This window comes from Scyliorhinus canicula, chromosome 7 (genome assembly GCF_902713615.1).
Source record: "Scyliorhinus canicula chromosome 7, sScyCan1.1, whole genome shotgun sequence".
In the NCBI taxonomy this organism is placed as follows: Eukaryota; Metazoa; Chordata; class Chondrichthyes; order Carcharhiniformes; family Scyliorhinidae; genus Scyliorhinus; species Scyliorhinus canicula.
Genome location: NC_052152.1, coordinates 51015634 through 51031067, shown reverse-complemented (window position 1 = coordinate 51031067; position 15434 = coordinate 51015634). Strand labels below are relative to the sequence as shown.

Here is a 15434-nt window from a genome sequence, read left to right as displayed (position 1 = left end):
GCCATCAGCAGCAGCAGAATTGTATTCAACCACAATCTGCAACCTCATGGCCTGGCATATCCCCCACTCTACCATTACCACCAAACCAGGGGATCAACTCTGGTTCAGTGAAGAGTGCAGGAGAGCATGCCAGGAGCAACATCGGGCATACCGAAAAATTGTGTCGACCTGGTGAAGCTACAATACAGGACTATTTGTGTGCCAAAGAGCAAGTACTAGACAGAGCTAAGCAATTCCACAACAAACGCATCAGAGTTGAACTCTGTTATCCTGCCACATCCAGCCGTGAATGGTGGCGACCAATTAAACAACTCCCTGGAGGATGAGGCTCCATAAATATCCCCATCCTCCATGATGTAGGAGCCCAGCATGTATGTGCAAAAGACGAGGCTGTAGCATTCGCAACAGTCTTCAGCCAGCAATGCCGAGTAGATGATCCATCTCGGTCTCCTCCGGAGTTCCCCAGCATTAATGGGCAGTACGGCAGCATAGTGGTTAGCACAATTGCTTCACAGCTCCAGGGTCCCAGGTTCGATTCCCGGTTTGGGTCACTGTCTGTGTGAAGTCTGTAAGTTCTCCCCGTGTGTGCGTGAGTTCCCTCCGGGTGCTCCGGTTTCCTGCCACAGTACAATGATTTGCAGGTTAGGTGGATTGGCCATGCTAAATTGCCCTTAGTGTTGGGTGGGGTTACAGGGATAGGGTGGGGGTGTGGGCTTGGGTAGGGTGCTCTTTCCAAGAGCCGGTGCAGACTCGATGGGCCGAATGGCCGCCTCCTGCACTGTAAATTGTATGATTACAGATGTCTTTCAGCCAATACGATTCACTCCACGTGATATCAAACAGCTGAAGGCACTGGATACTGCAAAGGCTATGGGCCCTGAAAATATCCCGGCAATAATACCGCAGACTTGTGCTTCAGAACTTGCCGCAACCCTAGCCAGGACAGCTACAGCATTGGCATCTACCCAGCAATGTGGAAAATTGCCCAGGTATATCCTGAACACAAGAAGCAGGACAAATCCAACCCAGCCAGTTACCGACATTTTCAGTCTACTCCATCATCAGCAAAGTGATGGAAGGAGTCATCAACAGTGCTATCAAGTGGTACTTACTCGGTAATTACCTGCTCACCGACGCTCAGTTTGGGTACCACCAGGGTCACTCAGCCCCTGACCTCATTACAACCTTGGGTCAAATAAGGACAAAAGAGCTGAATGCCAGAGATGAGATGAGAGTGACTGGCCTTGCCATCAAGGCAGCATTTGACTGAGTATGGCATCAAGGTGCCCTAGCTAAACTGGAGTCAATGGGAAGCGGAGGGGGAAACTCCGTTGGTTGGAGTCATACCTGGCACAAAGGAAGATGGTTGTGGTGGTTGGAGGTCAATCATCTCAGCTCCAGGACATCACTGCAGGAGTTACTCTGGATAGTGTCATAGTCCCAACCATCATCAGTTGCTTCATCGATGACCTCCATTCCATCATAAGGTCAGAAGTGGGGATGTTTGTGGATGACTAAACAATGTTCAGCACCATTCGCCACTCCTCAGATAATGAAGCAAGACTTGGACAATATCCAGGCTTGGGCTGACAAGTGGCAAGTTACATTCATGCCACACAAGTGCCAGGTAATGACCATATCCTACAAGACAGGATCTAACCACCTTCCCATAACATTCAATGGCATTGCCATCGCTGAATTCCCCCCACAATCAACATCCTGGGAGTTGCCATTGATCAGAAACTGAACTGGACTAGTCACATTAATACTGTAGTTACCAGGGCAGGTCAAAGGCTAGGAATACGACAGCCAGTAACTCACCACCTGATTTATTAATGAAACATTGGAGATTACTTAAGACTGACTGGTGCCTATCAAAACTAGCTTTACATCTGCATGCGCAGTCTTAGGAAAATTACTGGATAGGTTTCTCACGCCACAGCACGACCCGGAGACCTTGCTGTAACTGATTAGTTGATACATTTTAGTGCTGAATACACCAGAATACAACGGTTAATTTATTATATGAAACATCTACGAAACAATGTTTGGGTTCCCACAGTCAAGACACTTATAATTTTACCTTTTAGCTATTTGCATTCAATTATCACCTAAAACTATGAATAAATCAATACTTTATTAGGATGTAAGCATCACTGGCAAGGCCAGCATTTATTGTCCATTGAAAATTAGCCTTGAGGATGCTGGTGAGCTTCCTTCTTGAAAATTCCACTGTAATGTATCTGATGTTGGTACATTCTCAGATCAGAGCAATTATGAATTGTTCTAAAACTAGCTTTCTCTTAATTTCCTTAAGAAATATATTAAATTAAAACATCTTGACACAATGCAGTTACAATAACTTTATGACTTTCTTCATCATCTATTAATTGCACTTCTCCATGACTCCTGATATATGCAGAATCATAAGCAGTTTTCTTTGTAAGTCTGACTATTAGGAACTGTGTTGTAACTATCCAGATTCCTTTGATTCTTTGAATCTAGTCCGAACAAATAAATTACCGTAGATCGTGGTGTTTAAGTTAACTTTTGAAGCTTCAAATGTACTTTCAAAAACAGAAGTTTATGCAGCAAGTTTAAAATATGGCTTTTTGGAGACATTGGGCTGCATTTCTGGAGCCGCCGAAGTCGAGAATGGAGCGGCCCTGAAAATACTGGCACCAGATAGCGTCAGTTTCAAGGAGCCAATCTTGGAACTGGCAGTGACCACAGGAGTGGGGATGAAGTTGGGACATCGGAAAAAACCTGAGCTGAAGGCGAACCAGTACACAGTGGCCATCACCCCAGCCCTATAAGAGACTCGGCAGGGCAAAAGGAGACTAGGCAACTGGTAAGGGTTACAGGAAGCAGGGAGAGTGGGCACTCAGCACCTGGGCTTTTTAGTAAGGTCGGCTGGTGCCACTTCCAATGGAATCGCAGGGGTAAGGCTGCCTAGGATATATTTTGGGTCACCTGACAAGAGGGACACCACCTTTGCAGAAATGGCAGAACTCTGAGATTCTGGAAGTTACGGCAGAGAAAAAAGGGCTGCAAGTTAACAGAGGGAAGACCCTCAACACAGCATCGATCACCAACAGAGCTAGCCGGAGATGACTGAAACCCAGTGTTGCAGCACACTACAACATTCCAAGCAGAGGACACATATTTACGTCTTCATCACAAAAGACCTTGTACCATGCTGCACTGTTTACCATTCCCTGCCAGTAGCAGACTGGCACTGTGGCCTTGGAACATCTTTGCTTCTAGCTCCTTTCAAGAATCATCTGTGGATCATAGCGACAGCTCATCTTGCTGGCTAATGCCCTCTTTTTGCCAGAACTGGGTAGTGCATTCATTTTGCTAACACAGCATCTCTGGGAGAGTGCAGTTGGGTCTCGCATCTATTGCTGCATTTCTCCAGTTGCAGTGCTTTGTTGTGGCCAACTACACACCCAGTAACTGGCCAGTGCGATCCATCAACAGGAAGGGTTTCCTCTCCCTTGATGTCTAACTGGACTGAGGCCACAATAAGAGCTTCCTCTACGTGTGCGATTGTAACAGCTGCCATAACTGCTTCATTCTCTGTCAGTTCGGGTTGCCTCAGATCTTCACCCCAAAGCGCATGGATGGATCCCAGGGGACCAAGGGAATCCCTTGAAGGGATGGCTACTGATACCTCTAAGGAAGCCCAGACAGAGGCACAAAGGCTATACAACCGATGCCATCTTATTCAGTAGGATAACTATTGAGCATGCCATCAAGCTTCTAAAGATTAGGGTGGCACAGTGGTTAGCATTGCTGCCTACGGCGCTGAGGACCCGGGTTCGAATCCCGGCCCTGGGTCACTGTCTGTGTGGAGTTTGCACATTCTTCCCGTGTCTGCGTGGGTTTCACCCCTACAACCCAAAGATGTGCAGGATAGGTAGATTGGCCATTCTAAATTGCCCCATAATTGGAAAAAATAATTGGGTACTCCTAAAATTATTTTTTAAAAAAAGCTTCTAAAGATTAAGTTCCAGTGCCTGGGCCAATTGGGTAGTGCCCTACATTCTGCATAACCTGGTGGTGTGGTTAGTTTTCTCCTGCCTTTTATTCATACTATTTTGTTTTTTGCTTTTACTTTTATTCTCTTCATGTCTAGCTAAATTACCACAATTGGCAACATGAGAGAAGAAAATTTTATTTTAATTAATGTGCAATTAGATTGCTTGCAACATTTAACCATTTTGAGACTATATAAACATTGACTGTCAAATGGAGGACAGGCCATATCTCAAAAGTAGCAGGGCTTTAAATATTCAATTTCAAGAAATTTATCCTATTTACAATGCAAATTATTCTGAAGCACTTGAGATTGTTGCAGTCAATATAAATTATATTCAGCAGAGAAAAAATTTGGGTTTTGTCAATTATGTTTTCCTCTGAAATGTTTAAAGAATAGTTTGATCTGGGCATCGGAGTCTAAACCACAAAGCCACACTCAACCGGTTCATTCTGCAAAGACTTCCATGCTGATACTTGGAACTTGCACCAAAATTGACAGAGCTGACCCACAGACTAGTCAAACAACAGCCTGACATTCATACTTAAAATTATAGGTTTCAGCAAATTTTCCAAACTGCCCTATAACTATTCCAAAGTATATCCTGTCCACTGACATGACAAGCCCAGCAGAGGTGGTGGTACTGTGGTATATAGTTAGAAATGAGTGATCTTCACCATCGACTCTGCACTCCAGAAGTCTCATGGCATCATGTGAAACATGATCAAGAAAGCTTCCTGCTGGTTATCACCTACTGCCCTCCTTCAACTGATGTGTATCCCTCCATATTTAACATCACTTGGAAGGAACACCTGAATTAGCAAGGGCAGAAAATGTATTATTGGTGGGAGACTTTAATGCTAATTACCAAATATGACTCAATAGCACTTCTACTGGCTAAATTGACTGAGTCCTGAAGGACATAGTTGCGGAATGTCACCTGCGGCAGAATGTGAGAGAACCAACATGAGGGGAAAACTGAATTTACCTCATTCTCATCAATCTAACTGTCAGTGACCCTGACAGTATTGCTGGAGTGACCACCGTACACTCCTTACTGAGATGTCTTGCCTTCCCATTGAGGCCACCCATTGTGTTGTGTGGCACCACCATTATTTGAAATGGAATAGATTCAAAACTCAACATTCATGAGGCACAGCAAGCAACCAGTTGCAGCACAGTCTATAATCCCATGACCTGGCAGGAGACCGACCCTGGTTCACTGAAATGTATGGAAGAGCTAAGGGCATTTCTACCGCCTGAAGCATTCACTCCTTGCACCTTTGGTGCATAGTGCAGCACTTAGCTAAGGTTTCTTAGAAACATCTCCCAAACCTGTGTCCTCTACTGCCCAGCAAGACAAGAGCATGAGAACACCAAACCAGCAAGTTCCCTTCTAAATTATCTACCATCCTGATTTAGAAATTCATTGCTGTTCCACTGCATCAGAATTTAGTGTTATAACCTACCTAGATCCTATTGACTGGGGACAGTTGGGTATCCCATGTTACTTGAGGAATATGAGCTCTCCTCCTCCTCCTCCTCCTCCTTCTCTCCCCTCCTCCCCCCCGTGAGAGGAGGTGGGGCAATCATTAGCAGCACAGCTGTATAAATAGAGCTGGCCAGTGTGGCACCGGCTGGAGAGGGAACCAATAGTGTACTACTGGCCCTGTGTACATATTCTTGTAAATGAAATTACTTTCTGCTTGACTCTACAAACTTGTGCTGGATTCTAATTGGCCCTCACAACATTGAGGAACTCCCATCCAAACAGCACTGATAGTATATCTATCACATGGACTACAGTGATTTAAGAAGGTGGTTCACCGCCTCTTTATAAAAGGTAACTATTGAAGTACAATAAATGCTGGCCTTCTCAGTGATGCCCACATCCTATGATTTATTTTTAAAATTGCAGTTAGTTCTAGATAGATTCTTCAATATACTATCATTTTATTTGTTTATTTTGTCTTCACTGAAGTTAAATACTGCCCCTCAATTTCTTCGTGCCAACTTCAACTCCATGCACATCTTTGAGTTCCAAAATAATGTTCAGTCTATCCTTGAAGCTGAAAGATAATGAATTGGAATAATAATTAAGGCAACATTCCAAGTTTATTTCAATCGTCAAGCTATTGGTTTGGTTCGTTTTCAACTCTTTATTTCAGCCCTTATGGAATTTTTAAGTGAAAAGATGAGACATGAAGAGGCCTAACCGATATTCCTTAAAGCGAATGATTTTTTAAATTCTATTTTCATTGTAGGTTTTCCATTTAACCAAAAGGCGAACCAAATTCCCAGAATCTAGTACCGTACAGAGTGATCATTATTCCATATATACATGCAGAAAAAAAACAGCAAATACCCATATAAATGGTTCAGATGATCAATCATTGTAATCGTTGTAGTCAGTATTTCCTTTCCTAAGGATGATGAAAGAATAGCAGAAAGAATGGGGGATCTCGGCAGTACAGTGGCAGAGTGGTTAGCACTGCTGCCTCAGCGTCAGAGACCCAGGTTCAATTCCCGCCTTGGATGACTGTCTGGGTGTGGAGTTTGTGTGCTTTCTTCCCAGTGTGCATGGGTTTCCTCCGGGTGCTCCAGTTTCCTTCTGCAGTCCAAAGATGTGCAAGTTAGGTGGATTGGCCATGCAAAAATTGCCCCTTATCCATAAATGTGCAAGTGGGCATGGTTACAGGCATAGGGCAGGGAATGGGCCCAGGTAGGGTGCTCTTTCAGAGGGTTGACGCAAACTCGAGGGCTGAATGGCCTGCACTGTAAGGATTTTATCTCAGGATAACAGAATAAAGCCATGAGCTCGTAGATAATAGATTTTGCAGTGCAGAAGGAGGCTATTATTCCCATTGTGTCTGCACTGGCCTTTGGAAAGAGCACCCTATTTAAGCCCACACCTCCACCCTATTCCCGTAACCCAGTAACCCCACCCAGCCTTTTTGACATTAAGGGAGCAATTTAGCATGGCCAACCCACCTAACTTTTACTTTGGACTGTGGGAGGAAACCAGAGCACCCGGAGGAAACCCACACCGCTACCACTGGGCTTGATGTGTATTTTGCCGAGGGAGATGGGAGTGCTGCTGTAGCCAAGGCCCGGAGGGTCGTCTCTTGCAGGAGACCTCCTTCATCCCTACCCACTCTGAGTTGGGCTCATTTACCCATCCCCTCACTCTTTCCACCATTGCTGCCCAGTGGTAGTACTGCAGGTTTGGTAATGCCAAGCCAGCTTTGATTTTCCTCCTTTGCAGTGTCGGTTTGGGAACTCTCGGGTTCTTAGCCCCCACACACAAATGGCATGATTAAGCTGTCTGTTTTGGAATAAAGCCTTGGGATGAAGATCGGTATGGATCTGAACACGAAGAGGAACCTTGGCAATACTTTTATCTTGATCGTTTGCACTCTCCCTGCCAGGGAGAGTGGGAGTGAGCCCCACCTCTGTAGGCCCTTTTTAACTTCTTCCACCAGGCTGGTCAATTTCCACTTGTGGATCTATGACCTGTCTCTGGCTATTTGGATCCCCAGGTCTCTGAATCAGTTCTGGACTGTTTTAAACAGGAGCCCCTCCAGCTCTGCCCAACCCCTGTTGAGGTTCACTGGGAATGCCTCACTTTTGCCCTGGTTGAGTTTGTAAAGGTATCAAACACTTTCAGGATCTGCATCATTGCCCTCAGTCCTTCCTGTGGCTATGAGACATACAGGAGCAGGTCATCCGCATAGAGTGAGACCCTGTGTTCTCTGTCTCCTCTCTGGATGCCCTTCCAGCTTTTCGCGTACCGCAGGCCTATCGCCAAGGATTTGACTGCTAGTGTGAACATGAGCAGGGACAACGGACATCCTTGCCTTGTGCCTCTTTGTTGCTGGAAGTATTCAGAGCTGGTGGTGTTGGTTCGAATACTCGCCTTGGGAGCATTGTACAGGAGTTTCACCCAGGCGGTGAATCAGGCTCCTAGCCCAAATCGTTCCAGTGCCTCAAGGAGGTACATCCATTCGACTGTCGAAGGCCTGTTCTACATCCAGGGAGACGATCACCACTGGTGTTCTCTACCCGGGGGGTGTCATTATTACATTCAGCAGCTGCTTGATGTTCATCGTGAGCTGCCTACCCTTGACAAAGCCCGTTTGATCCTCTGCGACCACGTATGGTATTCAGCTTTCTAGCCTTTTGGCCAAGACCTTTAAGAATTATTTTGCGTCTATATTCAGCAGCGAAATAGGTCCATATGATCCTCATTCCGTCAGGTCTTTATCCTTTTTGGGTATCGGGGTGATTGTGGCCTGCGCTAATGGGGAGGCAAAGTGCCCCTTGCCAACAAGTCGGCGAACATGTCCCTTAGGTGTGGGGCCAGGGCTGGTGGGAATTTTTTATAGAAGTCCGTTGGGAACCCGTCTGGTCCCGGTGCCTTCCCCGCCTGCATGGAGTTGATGCTGTCCATGATTTGTCCCAGGTCTATTGGTGCTCCCAGCAACCCCCCCCCCCCCCAATCTGTCTTCCCCCACAACTGGTAGTTCCAGTCCGTCAAGGAACTGTTTCATCCCCGCTTCCCCGTCGGGGGGCTCGGAGGTGTCCAGCTCTCGTTAGAAGGTCTCGAATGCTTGATTGACCTCTTTTGGTTCTGCTACCAGTCAGCGTCTGTTAGTCATTACCTGCGCTATTTCCCTCGTGGCTGCCTGCTTTCTCAGCTGGTGAGCCAGTAGGCAGCCAGCCTTGTCCCCGTGTTCATAGAAGGCCCCCCCCCCGTGTCTGGTGGAGTTGGGGCACTGCTTTCCTAGTGGATAGGTTAAAGTCCATTTGTAGCTTTTTCCTCTCTGCCAGGAGCTCTACAGTCGGGGCCTCGGAGTTCTTTCTGTCGACCTCCAAAATGGAGCCAACCAACTGCTGCCTGGCCGCGCTCTCTTCCCTATCTCTGCACACCTTGTCGGCTACGATCTCTCCTCTAATCACGGCCTTCAGTGCCTCCCAGAACGTGGAGGGTGAGACCTCCCTGTTCTGGTTGTTACTAACATAATCGCCTATGGCCCGCGATGTTTTCTGGCAGAAGACCTTGTCGGCCATGAGGTCCGTGTCCAGCCTCCATGTGAAGTGCTGGGCACGACTTGTCTCCAACCTCACATCCATGTAATGTGGAGCGTGGTCGGAGATGACAATCGTGGAATATTCCGCTCCTATGATTTCTGGGAGCACAGATTTCCCCACTACAAAGAAGTCGATGTGAGTGTCCACCCTGTTCACCTGCGAAAAGAACGGGAACTCCTTTTCTTCCCGGTGTAGGAATCTCCATGGGTCCACCGGTCCATCTGCTCCATGAATATTCCCACCTCCCTAGCTATGTCTGTCTTTATCCCCGTTCTGGGGTTTAATCGATCGGTCAGTGGGTCCCATACGCAGTTGAAGTCGCCCCCCCCATAATCAGTCGATATGTGTCGATGTCGGAGATTTCCGCCATGGGCTTTTTTATAAATTCTGTATCGTCCCAGTTGGGAGCGTACACATTCACCAGCACCAACGGTGCCCCTTCCAGAATACTGTTGACCATGATGTATTGTTCCCCCTGGATCCGTAACCGTCTTGGTCTCTAAATCTCGTCCTTTAGTTGATCAGTATGGCTACTACACTAGCCCTCATTCCGTAGCATGAATGGTACATCTGTCCCACCCAGCCCTCCCTTATCAGCAGTAGGTCCTTCTCCCTCGGGTTTGTCGCCTGTCGGTAAACTATGTCGGCCTTCAGGCCTCTTAGGTGGGCAAAGACTCTGGATCTTTTCACTGGGCCGTTAAGTCCCCTTTGGTTGGGGGTTTCTGACCCCCCCCCCCCCCCCCCCCCCCCCGTCCTGCGGGATCAACCATTATTACCTGGTGGACGCGCCCCTGCACTTCGGCATTTCCCTTTTGTTAGGGGGCCGTCCAAAATGGCCACGGCCGCTGCTCTCACCATGAGATCGGGTCCCTGCGCTCTGGGGTTTCCCTTTGTCCAGGGGCCCTCCCGAATGGCTGCATGCAGCGCCATCTTGGTTCCTCGACCTGCTCCATTCCTGCCGAGATCAATGCCTGGCTCGTTGCCTAGCCTTATCTGTCTTTTTGTTCCCTTTCTGTTCTGCGCATTCTCCCCGTCTCTCCCTTCCCCGATCCCCCTGACCCCCATCCCTCTGTCTCCACCCCCCTTTGTGTTTCCCCTCCCTTCTGCCCTGTCGTTCTTCCCCCCCCCCCCCCCCCCCTATTTGGCCTGACACTCCCTCTCCCCTCAGAGGTCCACCGCGGCCTCCCCTACTGCCTGTATTCCCATGCTAGCCGCCCTCGCTAGTACGGTGGCTCCCATCCTAGTGCTGGTCTAGCCGTGGCCCTGTTTTACCTACCCATGGCCAGCCCCAATCTAATCCCCTTGTCTGCTTCCCCTATTCTCGCTCCCCTTTCCCTGTTTCTCATCTTCAAACTGAGAAAAGAGACTAACACGAAAATGAGGCAGCACAGTCTGGCGCAAAAACATTGTCCATGTTACAGTCTTTGTTTCCAGTCCGTCCTCCACTCTCATTCCCTTGCTTCCTCTGTCCCTGCCGCTTTCACGGCTGCCGCGTCTGCTGTCCCTCCAAGTTGTTCGTTTTTACGAACCCGTCTTCCTCCGCCGGGGTGCCGAAGTAATGTTCCTTCCCCTGGTATATCAGCCAGAGTCTGGCCGGGAATAGTATGCCGAATCCACTCATTTTTCTGTAGAGCACCGATTTTGCTCTGTTGAATTCCGCCCTGTTTTTTTTTTTTTGCCGGGTCTGCCCCAATGCCCTGGTGCACCCTGATTCTGTGCGCTTCCCACGAGCATGACTTTGTCTGTCAGGCCCAGCTCAGGAATTTTTCCCAGTCGTGGAATCGGTGCAGCTTTGCAATTATCGCTCTCGGCTGTTCGCCAGCTTTGGGTTTAGGCCTGAGTGACCCGTATGCCCTGTCCATCTCTGGGGGGTTTGGAAAGCCTTCCCTCCCAACTAGATTGCCAAGCATTTGGCGATGTACGCCGTTGGGTTCCTCCCCTCTATCCCCTCTGGCAGGCTCACGATGTGGACATTTTGCCACCTGGACCTCCTGGTCCTCAACCTTCCCTTTTAGGTTCCCCTGAGCTGCCACCAACCTCTTCACCTTGGCCTCCAGAGCCACGATCCTGTCACTCTGATTTGTTGATGCCTTCTCCAGGTCCAGGATCGTCTTCTCCTGGGCCTCCACCTTCTGTCCCAGGCCTTCTATCGTCACCACATCCTTCATCACCACCTGGAACTCCGAGTTGATCGCTTCCATCATAGCGGTCAGTTCCTTTTTCAAAACATTCCTCCATCCATCCCCCTGTGTAGGGGGAGGGGGATGTCATGGTCTGCTCCTGTTCCGCCATTCGGGTCACTGATCTTTCCCCCTCCTGGTTCACCTGCCTTGTCGTGTGGAGCTGCGGGTCTGCCCGCCCGTTGCTCCTGCCCCTTTCTTCCGTTTCTGCTTTTGAAGTCTGGCCGTCCCCTCGAGCTGCTGTTCGTGGGCATCCTCTTTCTTTCTCGCGCTGTCGGTGCCTTTTGTATTTTAGATGGCCTTTAGTGCCAAAAATCCAAATAAATTCACTGTTTTGAGTCCAATTGGGAGGAGAGCCACCTGATGTGCGTCTGCTCAGCATATCGCCACCACCGGAAGTCTATTTGTGTTCCATCCTGTTCAATTTTGTTTTCACTCTCCGTGGGATAATCCTATACGTCAAATGCAAATACAGAAAATCTGCCCAAGTCCATTGTACTTTAAGTTTTTGACTTGTCATCCATGGTGGGTATGCAATATGCCCATTGCAATGTCGTCTAGCTGAGCCAAACTTGAGGTTTTGCTGCAGTCCTCTTTTTGGTGATATCATTAGTGAATTGAGTTTATTCTGTTATTAAGTATGATAGAATCCAAGCATATAATGCATCTGAAATGTGAGTTACCAATAAATGTTTAAATTAAATCAATAGTGATATCCTAAATAGCCCATTGGAAATGTTTGTTATCACTTTTGGGATAGGTGTTACTGTATTATAATTCTAAGGAGATGCAGCAAGTAATTTACTTTGGTGATTGAGATGGTTGACCGTCTATCTTCAATGTTAAGCAGGACTGCTATTGTTTAAGCAGTATAAGTCAAGTAAGTGACTTCCCTCGTTTCAGTCTCTTCGTTAATAAGGTGATAGCCAGGAAAAAATAGGTGGGGAGAATACACATGGTTGCTTGGATGTTGTTTTAAAAATTCATTGTCTTCTTTTACTTTATCAATTTATTCAACACAGAAAGTTCCATTGGACCTATATTATGTAAGTTTCAAAGCCTATTTTAATTGCTGTATTGGACCCAGCCAGTTAGTCACATCCTCTAAATGCTTCTAGTATCTGCCTTCCATAGATTTAGCATATTCATTAAGTTTCAATTTCATTGTCCTTTTAGAAGAGCATTGCTGATGGTGAACAATCAGTTGTATCTTTAAAATGTTCTAGTCTGCTTACTTGTATTATCTGAGAGCATTTTTCTACATGTGTATATAATGATCATATATAAACTACATTAAACAGCACCAAGACTACAAAGTCATCAAAGAATTTGTAATCACAGTGCACTAAATCTCTTTGTCTTCCTGGACTTATCCCAACACTGGGCACACCATTCTGCTTCATCATCGTTTCCATTTTGTGGGGTATCTCAGTGAACTTCCCCTAACTCACAAGATACATTGGCGGTGGAACTGTGTTCTGTGTTCAGGCTTGCCATACAGATGGAATATGGAAGCCTAAACGATCATAGAATTTATAACCATGCAAGGCCAAAGTGACAGCAGGCAGATCTGAGACACTTAGCCTTTTCATCCACCTATAACTCTTTTGAAGAAGTGAAACACGCAGAATTTTTGATGACATAATACCTGAGTGAACAGATTTAAGATACCTTGTGGCACCTGCATCACCGCCTGAAACTATTTTAATTTGACAATCAGCACATAGCATTCTGGTTAGCACTGTTGCCTCACAGCGGCAGGGACCCGGGTTCAATTCCGGCCTTGGGTGCTGTCTATGTGTGTGGAGTTTGCACATTCTCTTTGTGTCTGCATGGGTTTCCCCAAGTGCCCGGTTTCCTCCAACATTCCAAAACTGCAGGTTAGGTGGATTGGCCATATTAAATTGTCCCTTGAGTGTCCAAAGATGTGTAGGTTAGGTTAAGGGATTATTGGGATAGGGCGAGGGAGTGAGCTTGGGTGGAGTGCTCTTTCGAGGGTCGGTGCAGCCCCGATGGGCCAAATGGCCTCCTGCATAGTAGGGATGCTGTGATTACATTTTATTCTGCCTTTACACTAGATGCACTGTGAACTGCAACAGAAAAGGAAAATACTACCGACTCTGAAATTCTGAAATACAACTAGAAAATGCTAGAAATTCAATGTCCATTGGAACCAATTGAGCGAGAAATCCTTAGCATTTCTGGGTAATGACATGTTTCGCTTCACAGATGTTGCCTGACCGGCTTCATTTGTTTTTAAATTATAAACTATTCCTGAGTATCAAATAGGGTGCAATTGAGGAAGCAATGCACTCAATTGCTATTGGTTTGAACAGTTCTTGGTCTGTAGCCCAAGCACCACAATGTTTTATTATGCATAATTTATTCTTCAATCGATGATATAAATAACATTTTTACAAACCTAGATTGAGTTTTTTGCATTAAATGTTAATTTTTAAAAATTTTGCTTTGAAATTAATTATAATGAAAAGCATTTTTAAAAGTTGAGTCTTGCACTACAATATTGTTAAAATGCTAATGTTAGGAAAACAAATATTGAACATGGCCATTAGATATTTGGGGGTTGCAATGGTTTGTATATATACTCACACAAGATGGACATTGTCACCCTGAGTCACAATTATTAAAGGAGCACAGTCTAATTCACATCCAAATCTGGAGGAGATTGGTAAATTGACAAATGCATTTTGGGACAGGTAGATATTAAGTACATAGAAAAAAATGAAAGATGCTGTTGGGGTTGGATGAAGTAGGCTATACTTGGTGGTATTTAGACCAGCTGAGCTGAATGGCCTGTTTCTCGAGTGTAAATTGTGTTATTGTATATAGAATTACCAAGGTGTGTTGATAGTATGCCACACATTTCGGCAAAGTAACATAATATAAGCAGTCAGAATAGAAATTCTGTTTGTTTCAGATTCTTCATGCCCATCATCTAAACCTTTAGATTATTTAAATGCCTTGGGTACATTTTTGCAATTGCACTGCTAATTTAATGATGCTGCTTTTAGCTTGTTTATAGGCCAATTTTTGCACCAGCAGCAATTATAACTGAATCCTGACTGAAGAGTTATGTAATATTTTCCTTGAAGGATTAATATAAAGAAAATTCAAAGAGGAAGCTTTTTTATTGCCCTTATTTCAAAGCTAATTTTATTCTTGCCTCATGTTAAAATTTTTAAGGATGGCATGGTCGCACAGTGGTTAGCACTGCTGCCTACGGTGCTGAGGACCCTGGTTCGATCCTGGCCCCGGGGGACTGACTCTGTGGGGTTTGCACATTCTCCCCGTGTCTGCATGGGTTTCACCCCCACAACCCAAAGATGTGCAGGGTAGGTGGATTGGCCATGCTAAACTGCCCCTTAATTGTAAGAAATAATTGGGTATTTTAAATTTATTTTTCAAAAGTTAACAATTTTTAAAAACTGTTTACATTCTGCTCGGTTAGTGCTGCATTTTCTACATCATTCCATCTTCTCAGCCATTTGGTTTAGTTTAAAAGAAAATAAAGATGAATTGAGGTATTTATTTTTAAGTATTATCTTTGTGTTTGAAATCTCAATAGATGTAGATGCAATTCTGTGGCTAATTATACTATTTTATAATCTGTGCCAAAAATGTTTTGGTATCATGTAAGTATATATTTAATTTTAAGGTAACCTATCAGGATAGCTCCCAACACCGGGTCTGATGATGGATAGAAAGAAAGTTTTAATCTTGTATTGACTAAACGTCTTGAAAACAAATATAACTAACTTGAAGTCTTGCAGTCTTTAAATAGGAAAATAGATGCCATTTTGTTACCCTAGATACACAAGCTTATGATTAGTGGATCTATTATCTTTGAGATTTGTTCTACTAATGTCTGCTAATTAAATGTGAATAGACAATAGTGAATGGGGAATAACGAGGTTTGTTGCACATTTCAATCCTTAAGTAGAAACTGTCTGTGTTCTAAAATTATAAAATGGTTTGTTTGTAAACATATTAACTTTTAGCTTATGCAGTCAAGTTTGACCTTTCAATTTATTAGCATTTTATAAATGACAGGTGGAGCCCTCACTCTAATCAGTTAAAATATCTTGTATTTTTGAGCCTCA

General features: G+C 45.4%; 1 protein-coding gene across 3 annotated transcripts in view; it reads left to right on the top strand.

Moving 5' to 3' along the window:
* Window positions 1-15434, top strand: part of man1a2 (mannosidase, alpha, class 1A, member 2) — a 120077-nt gene that overhangs the window by 84079 nt on the left and 20564 nt on the right. For 2 of the 3 annotated variants that reach the window (XM_038802008.1, XM_038802010.1), the window contains exon 9: window positions 12336-12359. The exons of the other annotated variant lie outside the window; for it this stretch is intronic. In XM_038802008.1, coding sequence (XP_038657936.1) covers window positions 12336-12359 — 24 coding nt within the window. The remainder of the gene's footprint in view (window positions 1-12335; window positions 12360-15434) is intronic. 3 annotated transcript variants of the gene reach the window in all.